Here is a 14514-nt window from a genome sequence, read left to right as displayed (position 1 = left end):
CAGGAGGAATTTCAAAATGTCCTCCATTTGAGCACGATTAAGAAGTATGAATTCATATTTATATTAGTGTTTTCTTTGGTCATGTCCTCCATCTTTATTTGGAATGCCCTCCATTTTGCAATGCTTTGACCTCCTCTGTGGTGAGGACATCTGGTCACCCTGTTTCCATAGCATGATCAGAAGTCCTCCTTTTCCAGGACAATCACCTCCATTTCAACCTTCTGTGCAGGAGGAATATCCAGATTTGTCCTAAATTTGTATGTATGGCTAAGAAGCACAAACTTATATTTCTAGGAGTGTTTTTAGCCTGTATGTGGGTGTGTTCTCCATTTTGCAATCCCTTGTTCTCCTTTATGGTGAGGACATCTGGTTCCTCCTGGCTCCACAGGGTGACCAGACCCCCCCCCCCCCTTTGTCCAGACATGTCCTCCATTTGAACCTGTTTAGGAGGAATGACCAAAATTGTCCTCCATTTGGAGAAGTAGCTTTTATGTGGTCATGCCCTCCATTTTTGCAGTGCCTTGTCCTCCTTTGCGGTGAGGACATCTGGTTCCCCCTGTTCCCATAGGGTGACCTCCTTTTCCTGGACATGCCCTCCATTTCAACCATCTGTCCAGGAGGAATGTCCAGAGTTGCCCTCCATTTTTGCAGTGCCTTGTCCTCTTTGGAGGCGAGGACATCTGGTTTCCCGTTTCCACAGGGTGACCAGAAGACCTCGTCCTTTTCCCGGACATGTCCTCCATTTCATCCTTCTGCCCAGGAGGAAATGCCCAGAATTGTTCTCTATTTGGAGCACGACTAAGAAACAGGGTTTTCTATGTCTAGGAGCGTTTTGAGCCTTTGTCTGGTCGTGTCCTTCATTTTTGCAGTGCCTTGTCCTCCTTTGCGGCGAGTGACATTTGCTTTGTGACAAGACTTTCCCCAGACATGTCCTCCATTTCAACCTTCTCTCCAGGATGAACTGCAAAACGTCCTCCACTTGGAGCAGGGCTAAGAATGTCGATTTCAGGGAGTGTCTGTAGCTTTTAGGTGGCCATGCCCGCCATTCCCCCCCCCCCCCCCCCGTTGCTTTGTCCTCCTTTGCAGTGAGGGGGACACCTGGTTCCCTCTGTTTCCACCTGACTCTGCGGGAGGGAGGGAGGGAGGGAGGAAGGAAGGAAGGAAGGAAGGAAGCCCCCTGGCCACCCAGAGCCAGCCAGGCAGCCTGTCCTTTGTTCTCCTCCCTTGCCCCACTCCCACTCCCAGGTCCCCCTTGACCCTCTCCCCCCCTCAGGCCAGGCCTCTCTCTCCCCCTCCTTCCCGCAGAGTCCAGACAGGGCTGGAGGCGAGGCGGAAAGCGAAAGCCAGGGAAAGAGGGGAGAAGGGGCTGGGTCTGTGAGGGGTGGGGGTGGGGCCAGGGGGCGGGGCCAGGGGAGGCCAGGCTACGCAGGCGCGGAGGGGGGCAGCCCCACGCGGGCTCTCGCCAAGCCTTGGCTCCGGAGCCTTCAGTCCGGCTGCGAGGGGGAAGAAGAGGGGAAGGAAGGAGGCGAAGGACCAGAGACTGAGAGAAAGGGAAGAGAGAGACAGAGAGAGGCAGCCAGGGCTGCAGCCCCACCTTCTCTTCCTCCTCCTTTTCTCTTTCTTCTCCTCTGGTCCCCAGCCCTCCCGCCAGCCATGGGGTAAAAGGCAGCCAGCGGACGGAACAATACAAGCGGCAAGGGGCTGCTGCTGCTGCTTGTGCTGCTGCCGCTGGACTCAAAGCAGGCTGGAGGAGGAGGAGGAGGAGGAGGAGGAGATGCGCGGGGCTGGAGGGCGCTGAGGGACCCACCGAAGAAGAGCAGCAGGAGGCAGCGGGAGAAGCCCAAGGGGAGCCGGCCAAGGCGAGCGGCGGCGGCGGCGGCGGCGGCGGCGGTAGGGAGGATGATCGCGGAGTTGCTCAGCAGCGCCTTGGGGCTGGTCCTCTACCTCAACACGCTGGGCGCGGATTTCTGCTACGATGACAGGTAGGGGTCCTGGGAAGGGAAGGGAAGGAAGGAAGGAAGGAGAGAAAAAAGAAGGGAGGAAAGAAGGAAAGGAAGGAAAGAAGGAAGGAAGGGAGAAAGGAGGAAAGAAAGGAAGAAGGAAGGAAGGGAGGGAGGGCTGCACAGCCCAGGAGAACCCATTCCCCTGGCATCAGTCTTCTTCCTCTTCTCTTCCTTTTCCTCTTTTTCCTCCTCTTCCTTTTCTTCTTCTTCCTCCTCCTCCTCTTTCTCCTCTTTTATTTATTTATTTATTTATGTCTTACTTGTCTCTATTCACTCGCATAGCCCTCTTGGCAGATTCGAAGGGGTGTCCTACTGCTTATCTTTATGATACATTTGAAGGGGTGTCCTCCTCAAGAGTCCAGAAGTCCCAAGGCATCCCTTCAGATCCTTCAGCAGGGCTGTGTAAGTAAATAAACATAAGTCGTAGGACACGCCTTCAAATGTCTCAGCAGGGCTATGAAAGTCAATAAGCATACGTAGTAATTCACCCCTTCTAAGGTTTCAAGGAGGCCATATAGCTAACGAAATGTAAGTAGTAGGACACCCCTCCAGATGGATGTAACGGAGCCAGCTTGTTTGCTGCTGCTGCTGCTGCTGCAGAGAATAGGATTCTGGAGCAAGGGATGTAAGCTCCAGGGAAAGAGATTCCGCCTCAACATTAGGAGGAACTTCCTGACAGTAAGAGCTGTTTGAGAGTGGAATAAACTTCACTCAGAGTGTGGTGAAGTCTCTTTCTTTGGAGGTCTTTCAACCGAAGTGGGTGGCCATCTTTGATTGAGAGTTCCTGCATGGCAGAATGGAGTTGGACTGGGTGGCCCTTGGGGGAGTCGCTTCCAACTCTGTAATCCTGTGGTAGCCCTGTTTAAATACCTGAAAGGATGCCACATTGAAAATGGAGCAGGCTTGCTCTCTGCTGTTGGACCTGGAGCAATGGATTCACACTACAGGAAAAGAGATTCCACTTCAACATTAGGAGGAACCTCCTGACAGTAGGAGCTCTCAGGGTGGGGGGTTGGATGTTTGGTGATATACACAAGGCTTCTTCCAAAGGACTGAAAAGGAAGGTGGCATCTGTGGAAGAGTGGTGGAGTCTCCTTCCTTGGAGGTCTTTAAGCAGAGGCTGAATGACCATCTGTCGAGGATGCTTTGATTGTCAGTTCCTGCATGGCAGAATGGGGTTGGACTGGGTGGCCCTTGGGGTCTTTTCCAAGTGTGCCAAGTCTAGGATCCCTTTCTGCCAACACAGGGACTCAGTGGGTTGTCTTCCTCCTCCCCTGCCCCCCTTACCTTTGGAAGGAGCCTGGTGGGAAGGCAAGGTCGAGCTCCACCGGAGCAGGACACTTCCTTCTCCACGTGGCGATGGCGATGGAGTAGTAGTTCCCTGGAGTATTTCCCAAGCACTTTTCTTGGGCGGATTCCCCCCCCCCCCCGGATTCCCCGCGCTCCTTTTCTCCACCTGTCGAGGAGTATTGGGACCCATGGCTCCATCCCCGTCGCCCTCCATTGACCCTCACTCAGCCTTCCCTTCCCACTTTGAGGGCCAAGCGGAGAGGGATCTGTAACGCTGCTGCCGAGTTATTCGACTCCGGTAAGGAAACCCGAAAGCCCAGCGGCAGGCGAGGCTTCCCCAAGAGACAATCCCTTGACTTTTCACTCCCTCTTTCCAGATCTTCCTTTGCTGGAGCTCAAGTTTTGGGTGAAGGGATGATCGCTGCTGCTCCAACCCTTTGGAAAGAGGCTGCACTTTCTCTCTCTTTCAAAGCCCCATGGAAGCATGTCAGGTCTGGATTGTGGAAGGAGGAGAAACCTCAGTTTCGGACTGGCATTGGAGGAATAATCCAGTTTGACACCAGTTTAACTGCCATGGCTCCATGCTATGGAATTCTGGGAGCCAGAGGTGCCCCAACAAACTACCATTCCCAGAATTCCATAGCATGGAGCCATGGCAGTTAAACTGGTGTCAAACTGGATCATTTCCCCAATGCAGATGCAGTCTGGGACTCTCCAAAGAGAAAAGGGTTGGGATCAGTTCAGCTACCAAAGCCAGGAGGTCTTCCTTTTTCAGACCTGCAGATGTATGTAAGGAGTGACATTCTGCACATGCTTTTGTTGGTGGTTGTACTTAAATAGTGGCATTCAGGAATCTTATCCTGGAGCCAAATTTGACAGAGCTGAAGCCCTGGAATGGGAGCCCATGCTATTTGACTTTACTCATAGTAGTGGTGTGTATTGTGTGCGTTGAAGTCATTTCCAACTTATGGCGACCCTAAGGTGAACCTATCATGGGGTTTTCTTGGCAATATGTGTTCACAGGGGGTTTGCCATTGCCTTTCCCTGAGGCTGAGAGTGTGTGACTTGCCCAAGATCACTCAGAGGGTTTCGTGTCCAAGTTGGCAGTGCAGCCTGGCCCCCAGAGTCATAGTCCAGCACTCAAACCACTACACTACCCGAAGCATGGCTGTGAGTGTATGTTCTGTGTGGGTTTGTGTGTGTGTGTGCGCGCGCGCCTGTGTTTGCATGGACATTGTCCTCTATCAGGGTCTGCTGAGCCACCTTTCTGAAAGCCTTCCCCTTGTGCTCCTTCCTCTGTATGTCCAACAATCCTTCATGCTAATTTGCCAAGATGAAGCCCTCAGGACTGGAAGTGGGTCTCTTTTGAGTTTAGGCAGCCCTAATGAATGTTGCTGAACCGTGGTGTTGAAGAAGCCGCCTTGAAAGCTTAGAAAATGTCACAGTTGTGCTGGTGCCTCTACCTTGCCTTAAACAGACCCATGTTTAGAAAACTGCTGAAAAGCTCAAGAAGCAATTAGAGAAAATTCCAATTTGTGCCTTTTTCCGGTGACTTAATCTGATTACAATTAAAGCAGATGCATAATTAAAATATATTAGGGAGAACAGCATGCTTGGCTGAGCTTATGAGCCATCCCGGGGTGTTTGCATGCTTCATTGACGTTAAACCATCCAAAAAGTGAGCATAGATTTACTCTGACAGCTTTTCATCAGCCTCCCCTCTCTCTCTGTGGAAAGTGAATGGATCCCCTGGGTCAGGGTGAGCTGCTTTTCAGCAGAGTGGCTTTGTATTGATGGGATGCTCCTTGAATTCTCATATATGGGGTAATATGATACTGCCGTGTCTAAAACTAAAAGTGGCTGGGGAATCTTACAAATGATACGTCAGCAGTCCTGCCTGCATATGTCCATTAGGTTACACTGTTTTCAACAGACAGTCTTGGATTGTGGCTCCAAAGATATCATGCTCTTGTGTGTGAGTATTACGGAGAGGGTGTACAAGGGCAAAAAGTGAGAGAAAGAGCAGCCTATCTTTCAAACTTTCAGAGGCAAGGAAGGTGCTGCTTTGTCAAAGATTGCTTTGAGAACCATTTGCCTTCTTCACACATAATCTGTTTGCACTTAAGTCAATTTGTTTCTTAGTCTTGAACTTTGTTATGTGTTCTGCTCACTGCTACTGCTATAGTTAGGTGGCTACTGGGATAAATGTATGGTGCAGTCCTTTCATTTTCACATTAATGGAATGCTAACTCCTCTGTTTCATCTTTGAAATGACAGACAAACAGTTCAACCATTTAGGTCTAGAGGCTCTTGTTTCCTAAAGGACATTCCCCTCTTCTCCCAGTTATTTGATAAAATCATTCAGTGCATCGTCACTTTAGTTTTGCTTTAAAGGCTTATAAGTCATGTTAACAATAATCCTTCGCTTTGCATTTTGATGATCAATATAAAAGCCATAGAAATAAAATCAAATTTGAAGGGTAAATTTGCTCTACCAATGCTGGATGATATGTCCTCTTTGGTTCATATATAAGTACTATAATAGGCAGATGATATTGACTTGTCTCTTAAGCAACCTGCACTCCAGGCTGCACAAATTTTGTGCACCTGGTTGTCATTCCAAAGCATTAAACTTCAAAAGTGTTGATTGTACTTAAGAATAGGAGTATTGATGGCATCTTGCCATTTGAACTATCTGGCAAAGACAACTACAGCAGTTTCTGGACCCAGATGGTCATTTATGGTCAGTGCTTTTTGCCTGTTTAAATTGGCTGATATAGTTCAAAAATATTATCAACATGATGAATATAGAGATCAAGCACTTTGTCAATCTCAACCTAATAGTGCCTTAATGGTATTAGAGAATGCTAGCAGCATTTGCATTGCAGCTTATGTCTTCCCTGCCCAGTCCTTTTAATCATGAGGGCCACTGCTTAGTATTAAGTATAGTATTTTAGCTTAGTATTTTAAAATAAAGCTTGCTTAATTTATCTAAAAGCTAAATACATAAACATTATTGATTTCCAAAGTTCAGCGGCATGTGTGAACTGAACTGATTGATTATTGATTGTGCCATATGGATCAAGGAGTACTTTCATTCATTACAGGAAGATGGAAGAGATGAAAGGTGCAAATAGTGATTGTGCCTCTGCTTCATCAGAAACTTCTTTTTAAGGGAAAGCCTAAAATATTTTAATTACAAACACAGAATTATGCTGACCATCCTGCTTAAAGTATAACTCTGGGAAATGGAAACTGAGTAGAAAGCTTTTTGGTACTGTTTTCCAGATGGGAGAAGGATCATACTCCGGGCCTGAAATTGATCATTGCATTTATTGCACAAAAGTTATTGTGCTTTCAAATTCTGAAGCTGATGATCCTTTCAAGAGCAATTCCAGATTCCTTACGTTCCTGTTCTATCAAATGCAGTGTTAATTTAGAGTGTTTTCTTTTCTTGATGCAGTGATCAAGATTACTATGGAAGAGTTGCCTGTAATTGCTTTCTGTCTTCCAGTAGGTTGCCTAAGATTAAGTGGTGTCATAAAACTGTTTTTACAGAAAGATCAATGTCTTAATGATAAAAAAGTAATGGAAAATAATGTGCAAGGCTGGCATGGAATAAAGGTAGTTAGAGTCTCAAAACACTCCATTGCTGTATTCTGAGGCCAAATTTCATTTTAAGTAAAATGAGGAAAATTAATCATTGAGTTTAAGAAGTTTCTTGAAAAGATCTGACATACTCAATGTCTCTCTATATATAACATTGTTGAAAGATTCTTTGAAGGCAGGACACTATCGAATGCATATTTGTATCCTTCTAACTGGACCAGATGCTGAAATTTGAAGTTAAGTACTACTGATTCAAAGATGTGATAGAAGGAAAATAAACCCTGTCTCTGATCTTACGGTGGTTATGAAAATGCATATCTTCTTAGGAGTAATTACAAAGCAAATAGTTACCCACTCCATTCCCTTTGTGACTTCTATGTTGTTAAAATCCTTGTGTTTCTAATTTGTTTGAAAAGATTAAAGGATTAAGTAAAGGTGATATGATATATTAAATACAGAAAGCCTAAAAATAAAATTCTGCCAGGACTATGTCTCATGGCATACATGGGATACGAAAAGCAGAATATCACTAGGTTTTTGCAACAAGTGAAGAAGGTACATGTGGAATCTGTTCCCATTCTGCTGAAACTTTTCCTTCTCATTTTATTACAAAACATTAATTGCTGAATTAGTTTCTTGGATTTCACTCAGGACACATGCAGTTCTCATTCTTTATAACTAAAATCCTGCGTGCTTCATGGCAGCTGAAAACACTTAACACAGCAGTTAGACTCCCATACTTGGAAAAACTGTTTTTATTTTAAATTACACTGATAGGTTTGGCAGACCAACAAGCCAGTATTAATACTGAGGGTCAAGTTATCAGTGTGATTTGTAATAAAAGGACAAGTGACTGTTAATATGTAAGTAGTGTGTCTATGATTTAGAGTCTGAGGTACATAAGGTCATAAAAACTGCAGTGAATTTGCAGAAAGGTGCCCACCCTTACCCATTGAAGTGTTCTCTCAACAAACAGGGCATTTTACAGATAGTATTATTATGATGCCCTTTAACCTTGGGTCCTACAAAACTGATGACTTTGAAAGAACTAAGTTTCAGTGTCAACAGAGCCCCCCTGAAATTTGTCATGTGGTATTTCATTTTGTACTTTAACCTATAGAATTTTGAGTGCTTTCATAAGAGATGATGTATCCTCTTACTGTTCTGCAAAGTTTCAAAAAGATCTCATGCACTGCCTTTCTCAGAGACTGTTTATTCCTTCAATAACTGCATAGAATAAAAGAGATGTATTGTTGTCCTCTCTCACTACCTGTTGGCAGCACATGAAGCTGTTTCAGTACAGATAGATGTATACTCACTGCTGTTTTGTTAAATTGTAAAATAACTAGGCTTCATGAATCAACTTGTTTGCCTGGAGATTAATCAGTAGGGAACCCATTTTAATAAATAGGGCTGGCTTTGAAAGATATGCGGGGCAATGTTGGTGGGACCAAGAAGCTATTTTGAATGGTATTTAATTAATCTAGAAATAGGAAATGTCAAATCAAGGCTAAAATGCAGTTGTTAATTCCCATTTGACTGAATCACTGGGCTATACATGAGTATTGGCTTACCATTCAGCAGTTCATTTGGTGGGCCATGTGTAGTTGGTATTAGCAATTGGATTTAGATCTTAACCTTTTCTTTAACAATGGCCCGTTATAGACTGCCACAACGGCAGCCTCTGAGGCCCCGATCTGCTGCTTTCCAAGCTGCTTCCCCGCGGCCTGCAAAGGGGTGTCCTTGGCGCTTGAAGCCCCAAGGACACCCGGTAGTGGCGAGGAGGAGGAGAAAGGGGCCGCTGTTCTGCGTCGCTGGCACAGCCATGTAAAGGCTGCGCCCAGCGACGCAAAGGTGGAAGGAGCTCCGAAACAGAGCTCCTTCTGGGGCCACAGAAATGCACCCCAGGCACCCTCGCACAGCCCCAGTACGTCACTTCCGCGCCGCCCCGTTTGGAGGCGGAGCGGTCGTGACGTAGCCATGGCGGCACCTATGTGTATAGGGTGCCGCCATTTTGTACGCGCTCCACGCGTGCTAGGGTTAGGGGCATCAGGAAGTGACGTCCCTTCCTAATCCTAGTACATGCAAAACGCGTACTTTATGCCTGTCTGTAACAGGCCAATGTTTCTTTTAACAATGTTTTTGAAGTGTAAATTGAATTAACTTTATTTATTTATTTTACTTATTCTGACTGTGTCCTTGGAAACTGCCTATATTTTGGTGATATGAAACTAGAAGGCAGTGGCAAACCCCCTCTAAACAAAATTTGCCAAGGAAAACCTTAGGGTCGCCATATGTAGGAAACAACTTGAAGGCGCACAATGACAACAAGAACAGCTTCTAAATTTTAGTCAGCTATTTTATCAATGAAAAGATAGATCAACTAAATAAAGAGTAAGCAATACTAAGGTAGCTTAACAGTGTATTTCATTAAATGCACTTGATGGGATCTATTTTCCAGACAGGTCTCCTGGTCAGTGTGAAGATGCTTTTGTGGACCAAGGTTACTCCCCCCACCCACTTTCCCTAACCTGCTCCTTGGCAGCATACCCAGCTGGGAGGGCCTTAGCCCAGGTCACACTGCTATCCTCCCCCAGCCATGTTTCCGTGAAACATGCCAGGTTTGCATTTTCCTCCTCTAATAAATCATAGATTATATGAGATTTATTCCTGACTGACCTGGCATACACAGGAGCAGAGTAAGGGTCTGTGGTATGGTTGGGATGTTCCCTGGTTCTATTGGGCTAACAGGGAGAGTGGAAGGCAAGATGGGTTTTAAGCATCGATCCCATCTTCCTTTATATTATATTTTATTTATTTTCTGTTAAAGCTATCCCCATTGCCCCACACTACTCCAATTGCTGCTCCGCAGGTAGGAACACTGATATGATCTTATAGTTTTCCCCATCCTCAGTATTGCTTCCTCAATCATTCCCATCCCCATCCTTTATTCAACTGAGATGGTATAATGTCAGTATATCAATATATAAAACTTTGGAACCGATTCCCAATCTGGCCTCTAGGTGTTACACAAAAATGCTCAAATTTGGAAAGCAGATGGTTAGCTTGTCTATCTTCTAATGGTTGGTTCCTAGTTGGCTATTCAAGAGGATAGAAAATGGATAGTAAAATGGGGGGAGGGGGGGGCTCAAATTCAATTCAATATTTTTCTCACCACCTCAATTTAGACCCTAATAAGTCATCCTCCTTCTCTACAATCATGGTCCCAGAGCCAAGACAGTCTTTTGAGGGTGCCGCTCTCACCAGTCCTGCCCCCTTCCTCCGCGGCATGGCCTGGTGTTGTGGGTGCTGGTTCTGGGTTGAGTTTGGGGGACACTGGCCAGCTGGCTTTTGATGGTGCCACTCTCACTGGCCCCATCCCCTTCCCAACACTTCCCAAAATAAACAACCAAAATAATAGTGAATAAATAGAAAAATAAAACAGAGAAAATAAACAACAGGGAAAACTTGGTAATGACATAAATGGAATGTTAAATGCTTTGGACTTTTTAAAGAGATATTTTGCTTATGCTGAAATTTTGTTAATAGATAATCATCTGGTATCGACCTGTGGACAGAATTCCATAGATGGTGCAACACAACCTTATGTAGATTCAGCATGAGGTTCTGCAAACAGTTCCTTGAGCACATTCAGATGAATACACTGACAAAGCTCCTACACTGGGGAATCCTGAACATATGAAGATCTGGCGTATGGATACATGGGGGCAGGTGTTATATCTATGCCCACATCTTCCCCAGGCCTCAGCTTACTCAGAACTCTGCAAGCAAGTTTGAATAACACCATATCACTTCAGCTAGAACAGACAGACAAAATGAGCAATGCTGCTTGCAAACATGGAAGAATGCCTGCATGTGTCTGGTGTGTTTGTAGTGTTTATGACAATAACCTCTACTCCAGTCAAATTGAAAACAACTTTTTGAACTCTCCTGTCTTTTCAAAAGGATGATGTATCAAAGCAAGAAGAAAAGGACAAGGGTGGCAAAAACTGTCAGAACAATCAGGTGTTTTATTGAGAATTTGGAAGTGCAGCTGGTGTATTTTAAGATTGTGGCAGGCATGTGCTTATTAAAGACTACCTGTACCCATAGCTAGTTTAGTAGAGCTAGTGTGTATGGTATCCCTTTTTATTTCTGTTAAATAAAAACAAATAACATGAGGCTTAAAATGATCATTTTTTTAAAAAAAGTAGACCCTGACTAGTGAGCTTTGACCAGAGTTTTGCCAGTTCTTCAGCTGCTAGAGGCACACCTTTGACATGCACATCATGAACTGGGATTGGTAATAGTCTGAACTTGCAAGAAAACACACACACACATGCACACACTTCATGAGATTTAAAATATGAATATTAAAAGCCTCATTGAAACTAAAGTATTAATGTAAATTACACCATGGCCCTGGTCAGTACAGTAGATGACAAGTTAACCATGAACTAGTTAACCCTTTTTTCTTTAAGGCTGGGTTTTATTTTGGGTTTCTACTCTGATCTTTCCATTGAAGACTCATTGGATTTTGATTTCGTAGCTTCTTTTCTTGAGTGATGGAGGTTGTAATAATGCAATTTGACACTGCTTTAACTGCCATGGCTCCATCCCAAACTACAAATCCCAGAATTCCATAGTATTGAACTTTGGCAGGTAATGTCAAACTACATTATTTCTGCAGTGAAGTTGCAGCCTGAGGTATGAGTCATGGTTCTAGCATGTGTGCAAAGTATGTTTTGGGTGAGATTCAACCTTGAATTTAACTTTTTAATTGAAGTGCTAATTCTGTAGCTGCTAACCTTAACCTGTATCCTTAAAATAATTTGGAGTTGGCTTTGGAGTAATTATTTATTGTTGGCGTCTACTTGCTGGTCTTTGAGGTTTAGCATCCTTTGAACTCTTTGTGTCTTCTCTTTTACATGAGTGACCATGTAGATTCTTCTTACTTTTTTTCAAAAGAGCTGACCAGATTGTCAAGGTAGCTTGTCCTGTTAACCAAAATCCATGAGCTGCTATTTGTTTTAAGCTCTTTGCTAGAAGGTTGGTTCAAAATGATACCTAGCAATATTTTATAGGGAATTTTGCTTTGATAAGAACTGAAGGTGCTCAGAGTGTGAAAAAGGAAGATCAAATAGGAATAATATGGATATAGTCTTCTAGACAACTTCTTTAATTATAATGCAGTCTTTCCTAGAAGAGAGTACAATACATTACACTTTAAGGTACTTTATTTTTCATCAGTCTAATGAACCCTAGAAATAAAAAAGAAGTCAAAAATGAAAGCTCACTCTTAACGTAGTACAACTTTGTCACTCTTTGGGAAATACTGTTTTTTAACACCCCCCCCCCCCAAAAAAAAATGTTACTTTGCATCAAGCAACAATTTTATTTTGGCAAAATTCCATCTGTCAATATTTTTCTCTTGTAAAATAGTTATAACAAGGACAGATTTCAGGCAGCAAAAAGTCCTTTGAAAAATAAGTATGATAATTTAGATTATGTTTATAAGAATCATCTATAAAGTTATAAACACACCACTAGCCATATACTTCAAAGGTCAGCATTTTCCCTTTCTTCCTTCTGTCAAATGATGGAATGAATCATCAGTGCAGTTTTCTTGGTAGAAACACTGAAATCCTCTGCAAAGTAACTGTTGAATTACCCGAAGCCTTCCTTCTTTGGAGCTATGAACACTGCATCAGTATGTCTTCCAGACCCAGCTCATCCTAGAAACAAAGACTGACAGGTAATTGAACTAGGATTTTCTGCATGGGAGTACAAACCATTACTAATAGACAACTGGGTTGGCTGGCAGGATTCTTTCTCTATTCATGGAGTTGTTGCTAAACAAAGGGAAGTTGAACTTTGACTTTCTGGTTTGCTAGTATGGGTGGCAGATTTATGAACAGCCATTGCTGCTTCAAATCTAGCATAAATCAGGACGAAATGTTATGACTTTAATTCTTTTAACTGGATAGATGGTGTTGAGTCATCCCAGCATGGACACTTTTTCTATTTGTTGAATAGAGGGAACCGAACACTTTTAGAAGCATGTGAATTGGCATTGCTCACAATGACACTGCTGCAGTGCTAATGATGCCTAAGCTTAGGTTTTCTAAAAGTGCCTAGCACATTTGTTGCTATCATTTCCCAAACATAGTGAAAATTTTCCATAAGCAGTTAGTTCCCTTTGAGTTAAGGGTCTATTTTATGCCTTTAAAAAAACAGAGTTATATAGCACAGTTGAAAATAGGTTAGTCATGTAACAGTTTCATTTGATATGGTCTATTTTCTTCTCCTCAAGAAGAGGATGTTCAAAGTGAGGACTTAGGTCAGGTTTGTTGCCTTAACATAATGCCTTCAACTGAGCACTGTATCAGCTTTGGTTGTTTTAGCAATGATCTTGATCACTTTGTGATGGAATCCTAGAAATGTACAAATGACTTGATATCTGTGTATTAATTAATCTATGTGATAATGTATACCTTTTAATTAAGGAAGCAATTGTTATAATAGTTATGACAATTTAGAACCCTTGCAGTTGGCAGAGATCATACATGTGCCTTGCTATCAGGAGCAGTTAAGTAACATCCTCCTAGAAATAGCTTTTCAAAGCAATTTATAGTTAGTATATGTATTGTGAGTCTTGGCTGATTGCTGCTTCCAGCAAGTGGAACTAACTTGCTTGTGTAACAATCAGGCTCTAAGAAGAAGGGACTAGACATTTTAAGTAGGGTGATATGGGCATACCTCCCTGATGCCAGCTTAGTTGGAGCCCTTATTACCTGATAGGGTTACCCGTCCCCCCAAAAAGTCCTTGTACTGTGGGTGTACTCCTGGACTTAGCCTTGAGTCTAGGTGCCCCAGTTTCAGTGATGGCAAGGAGTACATTTGCACAGTTGACACTAGTGCAACAGCTGTGTCCCTTTCTGGGCCTGATCTGGCTACAACGATACATGTCTTGATTACATTGCATTTGGATTACTTTAACACATTCTATGTAGGGTTTCCTTTGTAAACTGTTGAGAAACTTTGGTGGTTTCCAAAATGCTGTGCCCAGACCACTGTCAAGGCCTGGCTACATCCTTGTTAAGTTTCACTGGCTACTGCTTTATTGGTGAGCACAGTTCAAAGTACTTGCAATCACTTAAATAAGTAATTTGTAGCTTAGGTCCAGAATTTCTGAGAGACCATATCTCCATATATGAACCTGTCCATGATGTATGATCCTCAGGAGTGGGCTATCTCTTGGTCCCACCAATGAGAATCCTCTAGTAAGGAAACAGCCTTCTCAGTGACTGCTACAAGGCTGTGGAATACCCTCCTAATGGAGGCTAAGCTGGACCCTTTCTTCCAGCAGGTTAAAAAATCATTTTTAAACACACTTTTGATGATTAACTTGTTGTTCAGAAGGGTCTTTCAATGGGATTGTGTCCTGCATTTTTATCTTTATGCTATGTTTTTAAATCATAGAATCATAGAATCGTAGAGTTGGAAGAGACCATTAGGGCCAACCAGTCCAACCCCCTGCCATGCAGGAATTCCAAATCAAAGCATCCCTGACAGATGGCCATCCAGCCTCTGTTTAAAGACCTCCAAGGAA

The 14514-nt window shown here is 43.6% G+C and overlaps 1 protein-coding gene across 3 annotated transcripts in view; it reads left to right on the top strand.

The window, feature by feature from the left end:
* Positions 1–1450: 1450 nt before the first annotated feature.
* TMTC2 (transmembrane O-mannosyltransferase targeting cadherins 2) overlaps positions 1451–14514 on the top strand; it is a 239196-nt gene continuing 226132 nt past the window's right edge. For 2 of the 3 annotated variants that reach the window (XM_089524013.1, XM_089524015.1), the window contains exon 1: positions 1451–1982. In XM_089524013.1, coding sequence (XP_089380139.1) covers positions 1900–1982 — 83 coding nt within the window. In that variant the 5' untranslated portion in view covers positions 1451–1899. Of the gene's footprint in view, positions 1983–5050; positions 5118–14514 lie in introns of those variants that run through there. The other variant, XM_089524014.1, reaches the window with a different exon arrangement.

This window comes from Sceloporus occidentalis, unplaced genomic scaffold (assembly GCF_023333645.1).
Source record: "Sceloporus occidentalis isolate IW3139 unplaced genomic scaffold, rSceOcc1.0.p SCAF_5, whole genome shotgun sequence".
NCBI lineage: Eukaryota > Metazoa > Chordata > Lepidosauria > Squamata > Phrynosomatidae > Sceloporus > Sceloporus occidentalis.
Note: the sequence above shows the minus strand (reverse complement) of the source record. Positions and strands in the feature narration are given on the sequence as shown.